The sequence below is a fragment of the Salvelinus namaycush genome, chromosome 33, assembly GCF_016432855.1.
Source record: "Salvelinus namaycush isolate Seneca chromosome 33, SaNama_1.0, whole genome shotgun sequence".
NCBI classification, from domain to species: domain Eukaryota; kingdom Metazoa; phylum Chordata; class Actinopteri; order Salmoniformes; family Salmonidae; genus Salvelinus; species Salvelinus namaycush.
The window spans coordinates 23,394,690-23,415,876 of NC_052339.1; the positions used below are offsets into that span (position 1 = coordinate 23,394,690).

Below are 21,187 nucleotides of genomic sequence, written 5' to 3' on the forward strand. Positions count from 1 at the left end.
AGTACAGAGAGATCCTTGATGAAAACTTGCTCCGGAGCTCTAAGGACATCAGACTGGGGAGAACATTCACCTTCCAACAGGACAACGACCCTAAGCACAAAGTCAAGACAACGCAGGAATGGCTTTGGAACAAGTCTCTGAATGTCCTTGAGTGGCCCAGCCAGAGCCCAGACTTGAACCTGATTAAACATCTCTGGAGACCTGAAAATAGATGTGCAGCAACGCTCCCCATTCCACCTGACAGAGCTTGAGAGGATCTGCAGAGAAGAATGGGAGAAACTCCCCAAATACAGGTGTGCCAAGCTTGTAGAGTCATACCCAAGAAGACTCTAGGCTGTATTCACTGCCAAAGGTTTTTCAACAAAATACTGAGTACTTATGTAAATGTTATATTTCAGTATTTTTTTATTAGCAAAAAATTCTAAAAACCTATTTTTGCTTTGTCATTATGGGGTATTGTGTGTAGACTGATGATGAAAAAACAAACATTTAATCCATTTTAGAATAAGGCTGTAAACTAACAAAATGTGGAAAAAGTCAAGAGGTCTGAATACTTTCCCAAGGCACTGTACATATAAAGTAGTAAAACAGTATGTAAACATGATTAAAGTTTCCATTGTTCAATGATTATGTACTGTACATAGGGCAGCAGTCTAAGGTGCAGGGTAGAGTAGTGGATCTGATTCAATCAATGGGATTAAATCAGAGTTCTTGAAATGTTTTTGAAAAAACATCTGTTGGCAAAGAGACTTCCATGGAAGAGTGAGTCAAGCTCTATTGCACGACCTGTCATTTCTGCAAAATCCTAACAAGAGATGTTAGAGGGAGAGGACATTCTTGCACTTGTGGCTAATATTTAGTTGCCCCTTATAATTATTGTTATTCTCTTCACCTTTCCTGAGTATAATTTCCATGTCTTCCATCCAAGCTCTTTTATGAATTGCCACTAAGGTAGACTATGCACTTCAATCAGTAACCTTTCTCTTTGGGCTCAGGGATATTATAGACATAACCAAATTGTGATTTATGTGTAATCAAACTGCCACAAATAAGTGCTTGCACACCATTTGTTTGTGCATATTGCGCCTTGGAACACAGTATCCGAATCTGCAAGTTATAAAGAGAGCATTTACAAGTTGCCCTACTCTCTGTGCAGCTTCAGTGCCATGCAGGCTGCAATGAAAACAACTGTTACCTACAAGTCATCTGTTCTGTCACCAACTGAAACCGGTTTTTCACCACTCCCCGTCCTTCCTTATCTATGCATTTTTCTTCCAAGCACATGCTGGAGCCAGCCAGGCCAACATCTTAGTTTAACAACTCGAATTACTGTAATTCATACACTTTCTTTAAACACAAACTCAATTTATAGAACACATCTACAATGTGTAAAAAATGACAAAAAAGTTGTAAATTGTTAAATAGGCCCTATAGGTGGAGAAAAAAACTTGGCAGACAGTTCACAGCCAATTGAGTAAGTGCAGCATGTACTTGTCATCCCCCAAACAACCAACAGGTGTATAGTCAAATACAGTGTAATTATAGTTTGTAGGCCAGCGTTAAATAGCCTGGTTCTTCAAGTTCAAACATGGTGACCCATATGCGTCGAGTGTTATCAACTTGTTCGACTCTTTTGCAGATATACGCTCGCGCGCGGCTCAGACCCGTCTGGAACTTGTTTTACAGAATGTGCGATGCTGTGGCCGCCTCACACACGATGGAATCCACCCTTTGTTGTTGTCGAAGTGGGGATGGTTGTTCCTTAGCAACGGGGTTGAAGCCTTGGTTACGTTCAATAAATAAGATCACACTCATTTTGCTGTGTTTTGTGACAGCAGAAAGCCACACTCAGAATCGGTCATTTATTGGGATCTCTATGGGCACCCTGCCACTTTTTCCAACTAAAATAAGCGCGTGCGCGCGCACACAAACTACTTTTTTGACCACCATGTAGGCTACAGTCTCTTGAAAGTCAAAGTGATGAAATTGGGTGTCTTTTTAAAATGCCTATTTGAGTGTTTTAATGGAAGACCATAACGTTTGCGCAACCTAGATGTATACATTTTTTTTTGTTGCATGCAAGCACTTGATAACAAAGAGTGGAATCACCCTAGAGGAAAGCCAACATGTTTGTGAATCAGGCAAGCATGCCCAGCAACTTGAAACTAAATGTGCTAATCGTTTGTCAATAGTTTGATTTGAATTTGAAAGAAAACAATTGATTGAATTAGTGGTGTAATGTAAATACTATTCATCTCAGGCTCATGAGGCTGATACTGTGAGTAGTTCCTTCAGATAAGTGAATGGCACAGCAGATGTGTGTGTGAGTGTGTGTGTGTGTGTGTGTGTGTGTGTGTGTGTGTGTGTGTGTGTGTGTGTGTGTGTGTGTTAAACACTCAGGTCAGCATAGTTTTTTATAAACCAAAATTGATGCACATTATGTGTAACATAAACATTTTAGCCTAAAATCGAACAGCTCCCCAATGACCATCTTTCTTTAACTTAGCCTTGTGAAATATGTTAGGTATCTTCTGTGATTTTAGATATACAAATAAGCTCTCACTCCCAAAATCAGATGTTTGCTAGATGTTTTAAGACCTCAAAAATGGTCTACTGAGATGAGTCCACTTCCCATGCCATACTGTAGATCTAGCTATATGCCTTATAGGAAATATAAGCACCATCTAATTTCCTTATTTTATTTAGTGCCCGTCTTTTCCATTCATTTGGGTTTATTGGGCATACCTGGATGCAAAGCCTAGAGAGTTTAGCTTTACTAGAATGTTTAGTGATCAAATTGCAAAGTGTCTCTGAGAATAATGTGATGTCAACAAATGACAGCCCATGTAGCATCCTTATTAACTTTCCTAAAGCGTCACTTTTTGTTTGGCAATTATGGAGGAGAGTTGGGGCGCAAATATGGTGGTGTGACAAAACATGGTGGTGATTGTCACACACTGCTAATCAAATGAAGTTTAGGTTGGATCTAATCAACAGAAGGAAGTCACAATGACTAATCTCTCTTTGGGCTAGGCCTATCGTCTTAGCCTGGTCCCAGATCTGTTTGTGCTCTTTCCAACTCCATTGCTGTCCTTATCAAGTCATACCCACCAAAATATCACATTTACTCTTCAGTGCATTTGTCCTTAATGAAAGTAGTTTGTCTAGACTAACTTAGATATAATAATTACACAAAATGCTAGAAAAGTTGGAAATACTGGAAATACTAGCAATGTAGCCAAATATTTGATTCCATCTCAATGTGGCCCAGACAGTGTGAATCAGGGCTTCGTAGGCTCCTACCAGCTGAGTTGCATAGAGGGGAGGGAAATGCTTCTCGGCCAGTGGTTGATGAGCATAGGCGCGGGGAGGGGTCTGTATCCAGAGATGAGGGCTTGGAGGAATGTGGGAGTACGCAGGCACCAGTTGAAACTAAATGCAACTATTGAAACTAGTTAAATACTGGTTGCTTGTAAATCCATCACTGCGTCCTGTATCTACTTAAACATAATTTAATCATCACACTCATTTTTAAATGATAGGTGTGTAAATCAACAACCAAGTTCTAGAACTTTAAAGGGCTTGAGTTTCCTCCGCGTGCACTTCCTCTCTCAGAGTTTTATGTTGAGGGTACCACGCAGTCATTGGTACCACGCCGCTCGATAAAACGTTTTGCTCTTTTGAGACCCCTCCTGTAGAGATGCTTACTGGCTCAAGTCTAGTGGCAGCAGCCTCAGTAACACGTCCCCTTGGAGACTAGCAGGAGCAACACGTGATGCGTCTTACTTATCAGGTTTAGGGGAGAGGATAGAGCAGCGCTTTGGGGACGGCCAGAGAGGAAAGCGAAATAAGTGTTTTCCTCTCGTCTCTCAACTCTTTCTTCCTCTTTAGGAATTTGGAAGAAAGAGAGGGGAACAAAGTTGTCTAACTTTGCACATCCTCAGTAACGCCATTTTGATTCCTCTCCGGAACAACTTTGCAGCTTCTTTTTTTTTCTTAGCCCCTCATCACCATCATCAGTATGTCTCGGCGCAAGCAGCCCAACCCCAACAAAGTCGAACGTAAGTACCTAGCTCCTCGGCTTATTCTCTTAAGTCTGCCTTATTTGTCTGGTTTAGTCGATATGCGCTGTTAATTGAGTGTTTGGCGAAGTTTACTGTTGTTGTGACATAAAGTTGTTAAAGTTCGAAAAGAGATGTGGATAGGATAGTTTTCGCAACTCCCATTTGCTTCCTACTTTCGCTAAGGACCTGATGCTCATCCACGTTTAGAACGCCTGAGCGGTGGAATGTCTCTTCCTTATATTATTATTTGTAACCAGCGATGTTTAGTTAGCTACTCATTCCCTCTTCAAATCAACATTAAGTGTTGGAGTTCTGACTTCCCCCCTCGGTAAAGTGTTTTTATTGATGGGGGCTCGAGGAGGTTCAAAGTCTGCTAGCTAACTAGCCGCCTGTTGCTGCACTCGAGCATCCATATCTTCAGTGCACTTTGATCGAAGCCTAGCTACAGCTTAGTGGCCATGTGTCGGTATAGCTAGCTACATTTTGACCTTGCCGAGACGTTTACGAAACTTATTTGTTTTTCAACAGTAGTCTGTATGTTAAAATGTTACAATGCAATGATTCGACACGATTCTATCTTTAATTGTTTATTAAATAACCCGAAGCAGTTCTTCCTACTCATCATGAAGCGTGTTATCCTACTAGTCTATAGTTTTCCTCATTCATCATTACGAGAATAAACACCTCTATCAGTATTTCTCACTTTTTTACATTCTTTAATTATTATAATCGACTTTATGAAAATTTATTTAGCATCCTCTACAACGATAATGATGCAAAATGCATGGTTGATGTGTACAATGTTTATTTGGGATCATTCATGGGTATTTTTATTTTATTTGGGGCTCTTTTAGACGCTCAAAAGTGATGAATTGATGCGTTCACTCTCTTGGGCAGCGCGACCTGGTTAGATAATGGTTGCTAGGCATTTTTTTCTTATTTTTTCCTTCGTCCCTTGGTCTCGCCGACTGCTGTGCGCATAGAACAGCAGTGGGTAAAAGTGTAACTTTGTGTCTACATTGTTGTTTTGTTGACACCATGTTGTCTGGCGATGGAGAGATGACCTGTTGATATTTGCACTGTCGACTATTTTGTCGGTGGTTGAAAATAGAAGCAACACGGTTTTGGAGCTTGCTGGTCGATGTTCCTCTTCTCTCGAGCTCTCTGACCACTTGGAAGGAGACAGGGAGGAGAGTGCCGATCCGGATGAGCAGTTCGCATTCCATTACGAAATTCTACACTGTAGACGAGTAGGCCTACGGCGACAGTCGGATCAAACGCAGTCAGGGAAATTCACCATCCAATTCAGTACTCTCTAACAAAGATGTTAGGTGAATTTGAGATGAAGAAATAGGCTACTGGAAGGTTAAATGTGCGGTAGTAAAGTGAGGGCATGCATATGAAATAGTAGACTGGATAAGAGGAAGATGCTCTTGCACTGCCAAGAAGACAGTTAAGTTTAAAAAAATAAATAATGTAATCATCCCTCAAATGATCACGCTCTGTTTGGAGGACATTATATAAATGATGAGGTTGAATAAATGATGAACAGTTTAATTTGACCAGCTATTTTCTATTGAATTCTGAGCCTAGAGATAGTTGATCAACATGGAACCACACTTTAGTAGAGGATGTCCCCTTTGTATGTCCTCAGCTCTCCACCCTCCACAAGGTCTCCAAATCCACTGCATTATTGGTACTCATGACTCTAGTGTGTTGACAAAATAGACTAGCTATGGGTCTCAGTTTATACAAGGAAGTCACTTTGAACAGTTTTCAATTCTTGATGTGGGATGCTCCGAGTGCAAAACTGATGTTTAATTTAATATAATGTGGACCAGTTGTAGCCTGGTTACACGCCTCAGAAGTCTAAATGGATATTTCTGGTTTAAGTTGTTGGTTGTACCAAGATCTTACTCTCTGTCTTACTCTCCTAGTTAAAAATGGCAATTGTTTGACTTCCTGCCATCTTGTGTTGTTTCGTCTCTGCAATTCAATGTGATAGTTAAAACATAGCCATGCCTATGTCTTTAATGTAATGATTTTTGTTTGTTTGTTTTGTCTTAGGCCTAAATGGTTTTAATAATAACAATGTCATTATATATGGGCTGGTAAAATAATTCAAACAAATATGCTACTCAAGGAAATGATTAAGCCTTCAACTAAACATTTGATTATGTCCAGATGTGAAATGGGGCATTCTGTAGCATCACTAAAATGACAACACAAGTTGTTAGGAGTTTGGATGAACTAAAAGGAGAATAATTTAATCTTATATGTTCTTTGACGAAAAGTCAGTTGATCAACGTTCCTCCCATTGAGATTTGGGCCAGACGAGGATGCTGAGGGGGGTAATTAAGAGCCTTCAACCCCCTTGGGTCCTTATGCTCCCATTAGCCTGCCATTTAGCCTAATAAGACCCCATCCATCCATCCTCTAAAGACACCGACTTAAACACAGTGTCCCCTGATGGCAAGCCGATAGGCAAGTCCCTTCAACAATGCAGAGCATTGGTATTAGGTCCTCACTGGCTCCCCCTCGTCTTTCTCGCCTCTCATTTAGCTGTTAACCGGTTGTTGTTCACTGAGGCTAAATCAATGGAATAGGAGGGGGATGTATGGGGCGAACCACCCAGAACACACTGAAGGTCTCGGGTCAAAATGAAGACACTTCTTCTTCTTACCTCTCTTCCTGATGGAGATGGGTTTTGGTTTCCCCAAGGGTACAGATGGGCTGGCCCTTTGGCTCCCAGGGCTATTTTTAACCCGCCTTTTTTAGATAAGATTAGGTTCCATCCCGCGGCCGGCAGGGCGTGGAGGGGATATAGGGACTCTACTTGTAGATGTAAGAGGAGGGAGGAAAGAGGGAACCTGAGGAAGATGGTTTCCAAAATGGAATCCAAGCTTGGGGTTCGGCCTCGCTGTGTCACCTCACCCCTCCTCCTCCCGAGCCTTCCTTGCTCAGGACTTACAGCCTCAAATGTATGTTACTCCTAAATGCTACATGGCAAATTGAAGTAATTCATAACATGTTTATTTTGTATTTTTTATGGGGGGGTAGCTTAGTTACATTTTCCTCTTTGATTATGCAGTTGTTACTAAGCATTAACTCCATGTTTAAAAGTGAGAATGCACACATTTCATTTAGGCTACACATGCTGTATTGCATCTTGTAATATGTGCGGCATACCCAACATTATTGATGTCTTGATGGAATGAGGCTCAAGGTACGTGTGGGTGCTTTGATGAGGATGCGGTAACACAGCCAGGTGAGATGGCGGAAATTTGAGAAGTGGACGGAACAGCTAAGTAGGACAGTGTCGGTGCTTCCATTGTGTGCACGTAGGCCGCTTTAAACTGAGCTTTTCATTGGGACCGAGTAAGGGATGGAGTTCTTTTACAGGTGTGTGAATGTAAGCTGCAACTAACCAACACACACGGAGGGACCTTACAGTAGACATTACAACATGTCCCTGGGATGAGTCCTTAGTTAGCCCTGCTATACTCTGCCTGTGGTCTAGGACCCAGTGTAAATATAGGCCTAGTTGTGAGGCTCAATGGTATTTGTAGGCACAGTCACACATTTGTGGTAGAAGCCCCAAATCTAGATTAATACCACTGGCTTTTTATAGGCGACACTTGGCTGCACAGCTAATGTGCAAAGTAGGTCCTAATGTTTAGGGGCCTGTCTCTCAAGGTACTATTGCATCACGTTGTTGGATTCGGGAAACAATTGGATTAATTGATTGCTGCCAGGACAACTCCTTCAACCAACTACTAGAAAATCCATGCCATCCTACATTGGTGAACATGATCTTGGTTGGATGAATGGATATTTTTTTTTGTTATGGGAAATGAGTGACCTATTTTACCAGCATCGCTTGCCATAACAACCAAGTAGAACCTTTATTGTCCTATAGTTCTCCTCTTTCTCCTCGGCCCACAGAAGTGTGTTGTTAATATTGGCCAAGTCATCCATCTCACAGGGTGTGTTCAGGGTCTAACTGATAAGCTGCAGGGAGAGCGGGAGCTCTGCACCAGGGTGATGTCGGCCCTGTCTCAGTGCAGAGCCTTACGTGTCCTTTATCCCTCTGCACAGCTCTGAGTTGTCACTATACATGTTGTTGCCCCCCCCCCCACACACACCACCTTCCCAGCCACACAGGCCACCACCAGCCTCCAGCACAGGCTGCAAATAAAGCAGGTATTTACCTCGGGTTCAAAGTCTAACTTGACGGCTGTGCCACTGATGTGAAAGAATGCCACAAGGGGGAGGGGAGAGGAGAGGGAGAGAGAGGCTAGAAAATGGAGGCTGCAGCAGCACCTGGGGTGAGGAGGGGTGAAGCATGGGGGAGACAGGAAGTGAAACTGCCTCCTCTCCGAAGTGGCGGGGGAAGAGATGGAGGAAGTGGAACAACAATGGCTCCGCTCTCCAGAGTTGTCCCCTCCTCTCCTAAGTCAGCCTGTTTCCAAGCAACTCGCTCCATCGTATGGATGAGACATAAAGTTCTAAGTCTTGTTGTTGTGTTTACAATACTTTATTTGAGTTGTAGTGGAGGTAGGGGAATCTTTATACGGTTCCATTGTCCTCTGTTTACTCACAAAATACTCCTTCCATGGAGTGGATTGTCTTCCTGGCTGTGGTTTGAGTGTTACTTTTAGCCTCTGCGAGCAGCCATCTCTAAACTGTGTTGGCTGTCTCGGAGAGGAAAGGGTTAATGCTATGTCGAGAGAGAGAGGGGGAGATGGAGAGGAAAGGGTTAATGCTATGTCGAGAGAGAGAGGGGGGAGATGGAGAGGAAAGGGTTAATGCTATGTCGAGAGAGAGAGGGGGGAGATGGAGAGGAAAGGGTTAATGCTATGTCGAGAGAGAGGGGGGAGATGGAGAGGAAAGGGTTAATGCTATGTCGAGAGAGAGAGAGGGGGGAGATGGAGATGGAGAGGAAAGGGTTAATGCTATGTCGAGAGAGAGAGGGGGGAGATGGAGAGGAAAGGGTTAATGCTATGTCGAGAGAGAGGGGGGAGATGGAGAGGAAAGGGTTAATGCTATGTCGAGAGAGAGAGATGGAGAGGAAAGGGTTAATGCTGTGTCGAGAGAGAGAGGGGGGAGATGGAGAGGAAATGGTTAATGCTATGTCGAGAGAGAGAGGGGGGAGATGGAGAGGAAAGGGTTAATGCTATGTCGAGAGAGAGGGGGGGGAGATGGAGAGGAAAGGGTTAATGCTATGTCGAGAGAGAGGGGGGAGATGGAGAGGAAAGGGTTAATGCTATGTCGAGAGAGAGAGAGGAAAGGGTTAATGCTATGTCGAGAGAGAGGGGGGAGATGGAGAGGAAAGGGTTAATGCTGTCGAGAGAGAGAGAGAGAGAGAGAGAGAGAGAGAGAGAGAGAGAGAGAGAGAGAGAGAGAGAGAGAGAGAGAGAGAGAGAGAGAGAGAGAGAGAGGGGGGAGATGGAGAGGAAAAAGGGAGGCTGAATGGAGAGTGCGCAGTAAGAATGTCTCCCGCTCTTGCTCTTGCTCTCTCTCACCCTTTTCCTCCTCCCTTTTCTTCCTCCTTGCTCTGTCTCTACTTCCCTCTCTCCCTTTTCTGCCTCCTTGCTCTGTCTCTACATCTCTCTCTCACACTCTCTACATCTCTCTCGTCTAGCCCCACATCGCTCCCTCCCTCCCTGTCTTTCATGCTGACTAAACAGTTTTGTCAGCTGGCAGTTGCTCGCAGGCTGAGGATTTGAGATAGCTTCTGGAGGTTGGAGGGGGAGGGGGGGAGGGGTGGTACTCACAGGCAGCACTTGTTGCTCACTGGAGCTAGACAGGGGAGGGAGGAGGGAGGGAGGAACAGAGGGAGAGGAAAAAAATGCATAAGGCAACAGCATGGTCCAACCAGTTTTGTGTGTGTGAGAGAGAGAGCTGGGAAGAGAAGAGAACATGAAAATATAACATACTTAGGTTATGTTGATTTTATCAACACATAGCCAGATTGAAGTTACCGCAAATAAAAGTTTTTGAACCTGTGGGGGTAAATATTCAGGCAAACTGTCTTTTTTAATGCCACCTAATATTGTGTTTTCAGAATGTAAATAGGTGTGTAGAGAAAACTTTCAAATGGATGGACTTAGAATAAGTGACATCCGTTCAAGAACCATAAAACAACCAAACGTTGGTACTGGTTGGTGATTGGTATGTCTGCAGGACTAGAGAGAGATGCCTGGACGGACACAGCCTAGTCCTACTACACAGTAGGTTGCCTCCTTCGGTCCTCCTGCTCCGTTAGTCCCTACCTTGCCCCTGCCCCCGGCTAGGTACGGTGGATTTTCCACATCTGACGCTTTTGAGGGACACATTTGGAATTGTTTATCGAGAGAGGAATCTGTTAGATAGTTAGTCTGTCTATCTCAGACGGTCTGTTAGCCACGCGGAGACAGTAAATATAGAAGGATGAGCTGCTCTAATGACACCCCACCTGAGTAGTGCATGCTGGGAAATGTTGCCAGTGATGTCAGAGGTGACTGTGCCAATGGGTGGCCGACATGCTAATAGCTTTCAGAGGCTTCATCCTGAATGTAGACCCGAGCCATTTCCTACAGTTTCATATTTTTCTACCGTGTGTTACTTTTAGCCAACACTTCCAAACCTCGAGTAGGCCTAAACTTTGTTCTTCTGTACACCTTGGTTTCTGGTGTATAGGACCTTTTTAGAATAGAATTGCACGACAATAATCACATTTCCTTTGCATTTGAATTGTTAAACCCAACTCTACCGTGGTAATCCCTATTAATCCGGCTAGGTTGGCCCCGCGTAATGCCTTTTCAAAAGGGCATCCTTGGAAGAAACACTGAGCCACCACTTCCTTTTCCCATTCCCTCAGTGTATATGATGTGGTCACCACCTTACACACACACACTAGGCGTCCTCCCCCTCATCAGGTACCATTGTTTGTTCTACAAACACACAGGACACACCTCATCTCCATAGAGACCAGTGCACAGGCCCCCAGACCTGTTGCTTGTCGCTCCTCCTTGGCCACGAAAATACATACCCCCCCCCCACACACAGACACCTTCACACACAGACACCTTCACACACAGACACCTTCACACACACACACACACACACACACACACACACACACACACACACACACACACACACACACACACACACACACACACACACACACACACACACACACACACCTTAGAAAGCATCCCTTAGCAAAGCTGCGTGAGAGGTGGGGGAGGGGGTGGGAGAGGTCCTAGTGTAGGAGGAGACAGGAGTGGGAGGGGGGTAGGGATTGGGGGCTCCACTCTACTGATAAGGTTCAATTAAGTCTCCCCCCCCCCCCCCCCCCCCCTCTCTCTGTCTGCATGACAACATAGGATAAACTCCTTGGTCTTCCTGTTTGAAATGATTCAGCACTTTTAAGTAGTTTTCAACTAGGCCTACATCAACCAACACATTATTTGTCTAAATGCCTACTCATTCTTTATGTGAATAGTGGCCTAATTTGTTGTTTGTTTGGAGGATGTCCAGAAGTTGACTGTTGACTTTTTTCTTAAAAAAAAATCCATCTTGTTTTCAGGAGAGAAAAAAGTGTAACTTTCATTCTCACTGACTGGATGGACTCGTGTTTTGAGTTTCCATTTTTCTTTTGAAGTTCCCTCCCGTTCCTAGACATGCTAATATCATCAGCCGTGAGACGCAGACAAACCACTGATTTTACAAGATGTGGTAATCACTGTGACGCTGGTTACACACGTAACACTGTGTCATGCAGTTCCACACTGGACCACACCGGTTATGTCTCAAACCCTCTCTGCCTGCTTCTCTCTCACATCAGGTTATAGGGCAGGGATTGGATCATCAACTAGAGTCAGCCGCTAGACAATTTTCTTTCCTTCTTCGGCGGATGTTTGGGGGGCCGGAACATATACTGAACAAAAATATAAACCCAACATGCAACAATGTCAACGATTTTACTGAGTTATAGTTCATATAAGGAAATCAGTCCATTGAAATAAATTCATTAGGCCCTAATCTATGGATTTCACATGTCAGGGCAGGCCATGGGTGGGCCTGGGAGCTCATAGGCCCACCCACTTAGGAGACTGGCCCACCCACTGGGGAGCAAGGCCCAGTCAATCAGATTTATTTTTATTACAGACAGAAACACTCCTCAGTTTCATCAGCTGTCCGGGTGGCTGGTCTCAGATGACCCCGCAGGTGAAGAAGCCGGATGTGGAGGTGCTAGGCTACCGTGGTACACTAGGTCTGTGGTTTTGAGGCCAGTTGGACGTACTGCCAAATTCTCTAAAATGACTTTGGATGCGGCTTATGGTAGAGAAATTAACATTCAATTCTCTGGTAACAGCTCTGGCAGTCAGTTACACGCTCCAAAACTTGAGACATCTGTGGCATTGTGTTGTGTGACAAAACTACACATTTAGAGTGGCTTTTTATTGTCCGCAGCACAAGGTGCACCTGTGTAATGATCATGCTGTTTAATCTGCTTCTTGATATGCCACACCTGTCAGGTGGATGGATTATATTGATAAAGGAAAAATGCTCACTAACATGGATATAAACAAATTTGTGCACAAAATTTGCTAGAAATAAGCATTTTGTGTGTATGTAAAATTGTGGGAATATTTTATTTCAGCTCATGAACCATGGGACCAACACTTTACCTGTTGCGTTTATGTTTTTGTTCAGTATAATTGCAAAAAAATAGTAGACTGCAAATTCACCGCAAGAAGCCCAAACAGATAAAGTATTTCACTAAAATAAAATCATTTCAAACCTTGCTTACATTTGTATACGATCACGTGTTTCTCTATTATGCGTGGGAATACTTAGGAACAGATTTCCAAAATTGAAATTACTTGGAGCTGATTTCCTGGTCTTTTAAGTCTTTTATGTCCAACAATGAAAATTAAAAAACATATTCTGTATATATTTTCTGCTATGAAAACTTGGGGTCCAGTTGGGAACCCTGTTATAGCTCAACCCCTCCCTACCTGCTTCTCTCTTACATCACAGAATAAAACACTGTCATGAAAAGAAAAATTCACTGATCAGATTAAATGTTTTGTTTAGAGCCAACTTTAAGATTGGACAATGGATAAAGATTCCCACTGTTTCCAAAATACCTCCTATGTCCTGAGTCCTGCTTAGTTGGGGGATGGAGAAGAGAGGGAGAGGGTGGGTGCTTAGTTGGGGGATGGAGAAGAGAGGGAGAGGGTGGGTGCTTAGTTGGGGGATGGAGAAGAGAGGAAGCGGGTGGGTGCTTAGTTGGGGGATGGAGAAGAGAGGAAGCGGGTGGGTGCTTAGTTGGGGGATGGAGAAGAGAGGAAACGGGTGGGTGCTTAGTTGGGGGATGGAGAAGAGATGGAGAGGGTGGGTGCTTAGCTGGGGGATGGAGAAGAGATGGAGAGGGTGGGTGCTTAGTTGGGGGATGGAGAAGAGAGGGAGAGGGTGGGTGCTTAGCTGGGGGATGGAGAAGAGATGGAGAGGGTGGGTGCTTAGTTGGGGGATGGAGAAGAGAGGGAGAGGGTGGGTGCTTAGTTGGGGGATGGAGAAGAGATGGAGAGGGTGGGTGCTTAGTTGGGGGATGGAGAAGAGAGGGAGAGGGTGGGTGCTTAGCTGGGGGATGGAGAAGAGATGGAGAGGGTGGGTGCTTAGTTGGGGGATGGAGAAGAGAGGGAGAGGGTGGGTGCTTAGTTGGGGGATGGAGAAGAGATGGAGAGGGTGGGTGCTTAGTTGGGGGATGGAGAAGAGAGGGAGAGGGTGGGTGCTTAGTTGGGGGATGGAGAAGAGAGGGAGAGGGTGGGTGCTTAGTTGGGGGATGGAGAAGAGAGGGAGAGGGTGGGTGCTTAGTTGGGGGATGGAGAAGAGATGGAGAGGGTGGGTGCTTAGTTGGGGGATGGAGAAGAGAGGGAGAGGGTGGGTGCTTAGTTGGGGGATGGAGAAGAGAGGGAGAGGGTGGGTGCTTAGTTGGGGGATGGAGAAGAGAGGAAGAGGGTGGGTGCTTAGTTGGGGGATGGAGAAGAGAGGAAGCGGGTGGGTGCTTAGTTGGGGGATGGAGAAGAGAGGGAGAGGGTGGGTGCTTAGTTGGGGGATGGAGAAGAGAGGGAGAGGGTGGGTGCTTAGTTGGGGGATGGAGAAGAGAGGAAGCGGGTGGGTGCTTAGTTGGGGGATGGAGAAGAGAGGGAGAGCGTGGGTGCTTAGTTGGGGGATGGAGAAGAGAGGGAGAGGGTGGGTGCTTAGTTGGGGGATGGAGAAGAGAGGAAGCGGGTGGGTGCTTAGTTGGGGGATGGAGAAGAGGGGGAGAGGGTGGGTGCTTAGTTGGGGGATGGAGAAGAGAGGAAGCGGGTGGGTGCTTAGTTGGGGGATGGAGAAGAGAGGGAGAGGGTGGGTGCTTAGTTGGGGGATGGAGAAGAGAGGAAGCGGGTGGGTGCTTAGTTGGGGGATAGAGAAGAGAGGGAGAGGGTGGGTGCTTAGTTGGGGGACGGAGAAGAGAGGGAGAGGGTGGGTGCTTAGTTGGGGGATGGAGAAGAGAGGGAGAGGGTGGGTAGGTGTGTCTGCTCAGTTGAGCTGAAGTTAACGCCACTGTCATCCTTCCCCCACCTCCCATCTCCAACACCCTTAGCAATCCTCCTCTCCAGCTTTCCCTTGGGAGTGGAGTTGATGGGATAGACCAGGCTCTCTCTTGACAAGCCCCGGAGGCAGGGCACACAAAGACAGAAACACGGCCCTTTCTCTGGGTTGAAACCTGGCCTTTTCTCCCCCTACCCCCCACAACAGGAGCAGCTCCCAAACAATGGAGGGACCTACCTTAAACCCTGCCCAAACAACACCGGTGATGCATACAGGCTGCACAGCCGCCACCCATTTCACAGCAGGCATACACACCCACGCAACAACACAGGACCACCTCTGCCCCACAGTTAACCCTTTCAACCACCCAGGGGAATGTTTTCTCTCTCCTAAAAATAACACGTCTATGATAAACTTTTTAGGTCCCCCCCTTGAGCAAAAGTTAGTTTTAACTTCGGTGAAAATATTCTGTTGGTCAAAGTATCACCAGCAAAGTTATTTGTCAGACCCTATATCATCCTCCCCCTTCCCCCCACCACTCTCCTGAGCTGTGCTCTCTCCAGCATCCTCGCTGTGGTGCAAGTTCGCGGCGCCTCCTTCAAAGGGGCATTATAATCATTATCATTAACCAGACAGTCAGTCTGGTTAAAGGTCGCACCCCCCCAGGTACACCAGAGTGGAAAGAATTATAAACCCCATCCAAGGAGAACATTAAACATCTTTCCCAGCTCCAGCAGGCATTGGTAAGCAGGTGAAAACCAGGTTAAGGGTCCCTTTCGAAAGAGCAGCAGCATCGGAACAAAAGAGAAGACTTTGACCCCTTTATGTAACTACTTGCAACGGAGCAGAGTGCACTCCCTCCTCTACTAGGTATTGAACAGGCTTTGGGACTTTGAGATGCATGAGGATAATGGAAAACAATCTTTTCCAGTGGCCAGTTGAATCTTTCTCCATCATTCATTCTTCCATACTACGTCTACCTACAAACACTTTGCCTGTTTGTCACCAAATACTGCAGAAAGGTGAACTGCGAAACCACAAAACATCCCAACTATAACCTCAGCCCTCAAGACCGTCCCTGGAAGATGATGCTGTTCCAGGTCTGTTCTGTCTAGATCTGTCTCCACTTCGACACTGTTCTTATCTGTTCCGGAGCAAGGTCGCCAAGTTTGTAATGCAATGACTTCATCAGCCCCCCAGTGTTGAAGACTGTAACAGTGCAGCAAGGCCCCAGAGACAAGTGCTATGCTTATTGAGCCCTCTATTGACACTACTGGAGACTGCTCAGAGTGAAGATAGACTCAAATGATGACAATTAAAGACCCCTAAGGAATGGGATTAGCATACGTCTGCACTGCCATTTGGTTTGTTTTGTCATAGATTTTTTGGGGGACTTGCTGAGTTAGCATTAGTTGATTTAAACATTTGTCAAGAATAAGACCTTAATACTTACCTAAGATGACAAAGTTAGTTTGTTTCTCACAGCTGTACTTTCAGTGCGATGTTTTTATGAATCCTGACTCTATCATATTCTAAAAGTGTATGCTGGTTGAGATGCCTTTAGTGAGGCCTGACTAAGTAGAATAGCATGCCACCAGAGGCATTTTGAGAGGATGGAGGGACGGTGTCAGGGATAAATAGAACTCAGAGGGGGGAAATAATCCCTGTCCCTTCTCATTTCATCCTTTGCTGAGGAAATGGGCCATCCCACAAGACTGCAAAGTCTTTTGGACTTCCCCTGAACAGGAAATGGTGGATACTGGATGTTGTTTCAGGTTTTCATAATTATGATAAGCGCTGTGTGCAGCATTAGGGGAATTGTTGTCAGAAGACGAGGGAAATAAACTGGTGACAGTCAGAAGCCCAAGATTTGCTTCAGAGAGAAGTAGGCCTAGTTCACAAAGAGAACCATCTAAATTTAGTCAAAGTTTATCCTTCTGGCACTCCCTAAGCCAGCACTTCTATCCCAGTAAACATTAACTTTTTTTTATCAGGCCGTGTTCGACGAGGAGGCACTTTGCTCGGAGCCTTGAGAGGCAGGCTTCAAAGGAGGAGTCTCCTAGATGCTAGCAAGCGATGCTAGCTGTCCAGTATCACTATTAAACACATGGGAAGCAGAGCTCGCTGTCTTTGTAACTAGCCATTACTGCCCATTCTCCCCCTCCCATGTTTTGGGGGGTGGGGTTGACTTTTAACACTTTCAGTCCCAGAGAGTATTTTTAAACTCCCAGGTCTTGCTCTGCTCATTCACCCATCCTGCTCTACCGCTCTCAGTAATGTCTGACATGCAACAGCCCCCCATCACTGCCTACTTTGAGCTAACAGATAGACAATGGGCATGAGAGACAGAGAGAGAGAGGACATTTTTCTGTGGGACCCCCAAAAATCTCTGCTCTATGTGAAGTTACAGCATCTCCACCCTCATCACATCCCACCCTCCAGATGAATCACTCCCTTGTAGGAGCCCATGTCCTCAGGCAGTAAGGCAGGCAGAGAACCCATGAAGAGGGAGCCCAGCGCCGCTGGAAAAAAACAAAAAAAACACAATGTGACTCTTATTTCAGAGGAGAGTAGTAGAGGAGAGGGGTGGAGGAGAAGGGGGAGAGAGGCAGGCAGGACATGGTGTGATGGTGCTGCTCGGAGTTGTTTCAGTGTAGCTGAGAGGAGCGGTGCTGTGCTGCACGGCCGGCCTCATACCCCTGGAGGCTCCATGGATAACCCCCCCCCCCCCCCACGCTGCTCGGAGTTGTGAAAGTTGCGAGAGCACCCCCCACCTGCCCAATGTCATTCACGTGTGCGGCCCGGGCAAACAGCTGGCTGCGGAGTCCCTGATTGGCCCGAGGCAGAAAGCAAGGGGGGCGGTGCCCATGTGGATGGGAGGGGCGTAGATACTGGGCGGCTCAGGGGGCGGTTGCGAGCCGGTGACGGCAAACAGTTGGCTGATGTTGTGTGGCCTTGTACTTTGGCCTGAATCCTCACTGTGGAGAGTTATGTCATGCAACATCAAGAGGAGTGACACCGAAGAAAGGAGAGGGAGGGGGTTAGGGGTTGGAGGGAGGGGGTTAGGGGTTGGAGGGAGGGGGTTAGGGGTTGGAGGGAGGGGGTTAGGGGTTGGAGGGAGGGGGTTATGGGTTGGAGGATGGGGGTTAGGGGTTGGCGGATGGGGGTTAGGGGTTGGAGGGAGGGGTAGAGGGGGTTAGGGGTTAGAGGGAGGGGGTTAGGGGTTGGACGGAGGGGGTTAGGGGTTGGAGGGAGGGGGTTAGGGGTTGGACGGAGGGGGTTAGGTTTAGGAGGATAGGGGTTGGCGGATGGGGGTTAGGGGATGGATGGAGGGAGGGGGCACGCTGCATGGTGATCCATGTAGAAGGACAGATAGATACAGTAGCTGGTGGTACCGCTGCTGAACTGATCCATCTAGTGTTACACACACACACACACACACACACACACACACACACACACACACACACACACACACACACACACACACACACACACACACACACACACACACACACACACACACAGAGGTAGTCCTCTACAAGGGGGAGGGAAGAAAAGGTCTTGACAGCCACAAATCATGTGTGGTCGGTAGATGTCTGTGTGTGAGTGGGAAGAGAGAGAGAGAGGGATAGCCTCAGTCCCCAGTCCAGATGAAGGGTGTATTCTTCTTGGCTGTACAAAGAGCCCCATTATGGTGAGAGCTGTGAAGAGGCGTATCCTCCCGCCTGGGCCTGAGTCTGGGCCCTCTGCTAGGTGAACCCCCCCTCCAGTGGTTTCTCCTGTTCTGTCTCCTCATCAGACGTGGTGGAACCCAGACAGATACTCTATGCTACAGTTCTTATGGTTAGGGCAACACTTACTCATAGGGACACACAATTTCAAACACTTGAAAAATAATAAGCCTGCAAGCCTTGTTTAACTCGATAGACCACGTAGCGTCAAAACTTTTGTGGAGATGCTCGCCGCATTTCAAGCAGCTTTTTTCTGAAATGACTGACTGCAAATATCTGAAGTAGCACATTTTTCCCAGATGTGTACATCCACTGTGTACACAATACAAGCAGCTCACCCAGATGAGTGTAGGGTTGGGAGATTACTATAAGGTTGGGAGATGACTGTAGGGTTGGGAGATGACTGTAGGCTCACCCAGATGACTGTAGGGTTGGGAGATGACTAGGCTCACCCAGATGACTGTAGGCTCACCCAGATGACTGTAGGGTTGGGAGATGACTGTAGGCTCACCCAGATGACTGTAGGGCTGGGAGATGACTGTAGGCTCACCCAGATGACTGTAGGGTTGGGAGATGACTGTAGGCTCACCCAGATGACTGTAGGGTTGGGAGATGACTGTAGGCTTACCCAGATGACTGTAGGCTCACCCAGATGACTGTAGGGTTGGGAGATGACTGTAGGGTTGGGAGATGACTGTAGGGTCACCCAGATGACTGTAGGGTTGGGAGATGACTGTAGGCTCACCCAGATGACTGTATGGTTGGGAGATGACTGTAGGGTTGGGAGATGCTTTGGGTGTTATTGTTCATGTTCTCTGTGTTGTGCGTATGTAGACACATTTTCAGGTGGGTTGGGTTACTCGTTGTGACGAGGGCGTGAGCTCACCCAGATGACTGTAGGCTCACCCAGATGACTGTAGGGTTGGGAGATGACTGTAGGCTCACCCAGATGACTGTAGGGCTGGGAGATGACTGTAGGCTCACCCAGATGACTGTAGGGTTGGGAGATGACTGTAGGCTCACCCAGATGACTGTAGGGTTGGAAGATGACTGTAGGGTTGGGAGATGACTGTAGGCTCACCCAGATGACTGTAGGGCTGGGAGATGACTGTAGGCTCACCCAGATGACTGTAGGGCTGGGAGATGACTGTAGGGTCACCCAGATGACTGTAGGGCTGGGAGATGACTGTAGGCTCACCCAGATGACTGTAGGGTTGGGAGATGACTGTAGGGTTGGGAGATGACTGTAGGCTCACCCAGATGACTGTATGGTTGGGAGATGACTGTAGGCTCACCCAGATGACTGTAGGGCTGGGAGATGACTGTAGGCTCACCCAGATGACTGTAGGGTTGGGAGATGACTAGGCTCACCCAGATGACTGTAGGCTCACCCAGATGACTGTAGGGTTGGGAGATGACTGTAGGCTCACCCAGATGACTGTAGGGCTGGGAGATGACTGTAGGCTCACCCAGATGACTGTAGGGTTGGGAGATGACTGTAGGCTCACCCAGATGACTGTAGGGTTGGGAGATGACTGTAGGCTTACCCAGATGACTGTAGGCTCACCCAGATGACTGTAGGGTTGGGAGATGACTGTAGGGTTGGGAGATGACTGTAGGGTCACCCAGATGACTGTAGGGTTGGGAGATGACTGTAGGCTCACCCAGATGACTGTATGGTTGGGAGATGACTGTAGGGTTGGGAGATGCTTTGGGTGTTATTGTTCATGTTCTCTGTGTTGTGCGTATGTAGACACATTTTCAGGTGGGTTGGGTTACTCGTTGTGACGAGGGCGTGAGCTCACCCAGATGACTGTAGGCTCACCCAGATGACTGTAGGGTTGGGAGATGACTGTAGGCTCACCCAGATGACTGTAGGGCTGGGAGATGACTGTAGGCTCACCCAGATGACTGTAGGGTTGGGAGATGACTGTAGGCTCACCCAGATGACTGTAGGGTTGGAAGATGACTGTAGGGTTGGGAGATGACTGTAGGCTCACCCAGATGACTGTAGGGCTGGGAGATGACTGTAGGCTCACCCAGATGACTGTAGGGCTGGGAGATGACTGTAGGGTCACCCAGATGACTGTAGGGCTGGGAGATGACTGTAGGCTCACCCAGATGACTGTAGGGTTGGGAGATGACTGTAGGGTTGGGAGATGACTGTAGGCTCACCCAGATGACTGTATGGTTGGGAGATGACTGTAGGCTCACCCAGATGACTGTAGGGCTGGGAGATGACTGTAGGCTCACCCAGATGACTGTAGGGTTGGGAGATGACTAGGCTCACCCAGATGACTGTAGGCTCACCCAGATGACTGTAGGGTTGGGAGATGACTGTAGGCTCACCCAGATGACTGTAGGGCTGGGAGATGACTGTAGGCTCACCCAGATGACTGTAGGGTTGGGAGATGACTGTAGGCTCACCCAGATGACTGTAGGGTTGGGAGATGACTGTAGGCTTACCCAGATGACTGTAGGCTCACCCAGATGACTGTAGGGTTGGGAGATGACTGTAGGGTTGGGAGATGACTGTAGGGTCACCCAGATGACTGTAGGGTTGGGAGATGACTGTAGGCTCACCCAGATGACTGTATGGTTGGGAGATGACTGTAGGGTTGGGAGATGCTTTGGGTGTTATTGTTCATGTTCTCTGTGTTGTGCGTATGTAGACACATTTTCAGGTGGGTTGGGTTACTCGTTGTGACGAGGGCGTGAGCTCACCCAGATGACTGTAGGCTCACCCAGATGACTGTAGGGTTGGGAGATGACTGTAGGCTCACCCAGATGACTGTAGGG

The 21,187-nt window shown here is 46.9% G+C and overlaps 1 protein-coding gene across 4 annotated transcripts in view; it reads left to right on the plus strand.

The window, feature by feature from the left end:
- Positions 1-3,650: 3,650 nt before the first annotated feature.
- The window catches only part of LOC120028156 (ras-responsive element-binding protein 1-like), a 66,477-nt gene continuing 48,940 nt past the window's right edge, over positions 3,651-21,187 (plus strand). For 2 of the 4 annotated variants that reach the window (XM_038973358.1, XM_038973360.1), the window contains exon 1: positions 3,651-4,061. Coding sequence is in view for 1 of the 4 variants with exons in the window: in XM_038973360.1 (XP_038829288.1) it covers positions 4,022-4,061 (40 nt within the window). In the remaining 3 variants the exon portion in view is untranslated. The remainder of the gene's footprint in view (positions 4,062-21,187) is intronic. The other 2 variants (XM_038973359.1, XM_038973361.1) reach the window with 1 other exon arrangement.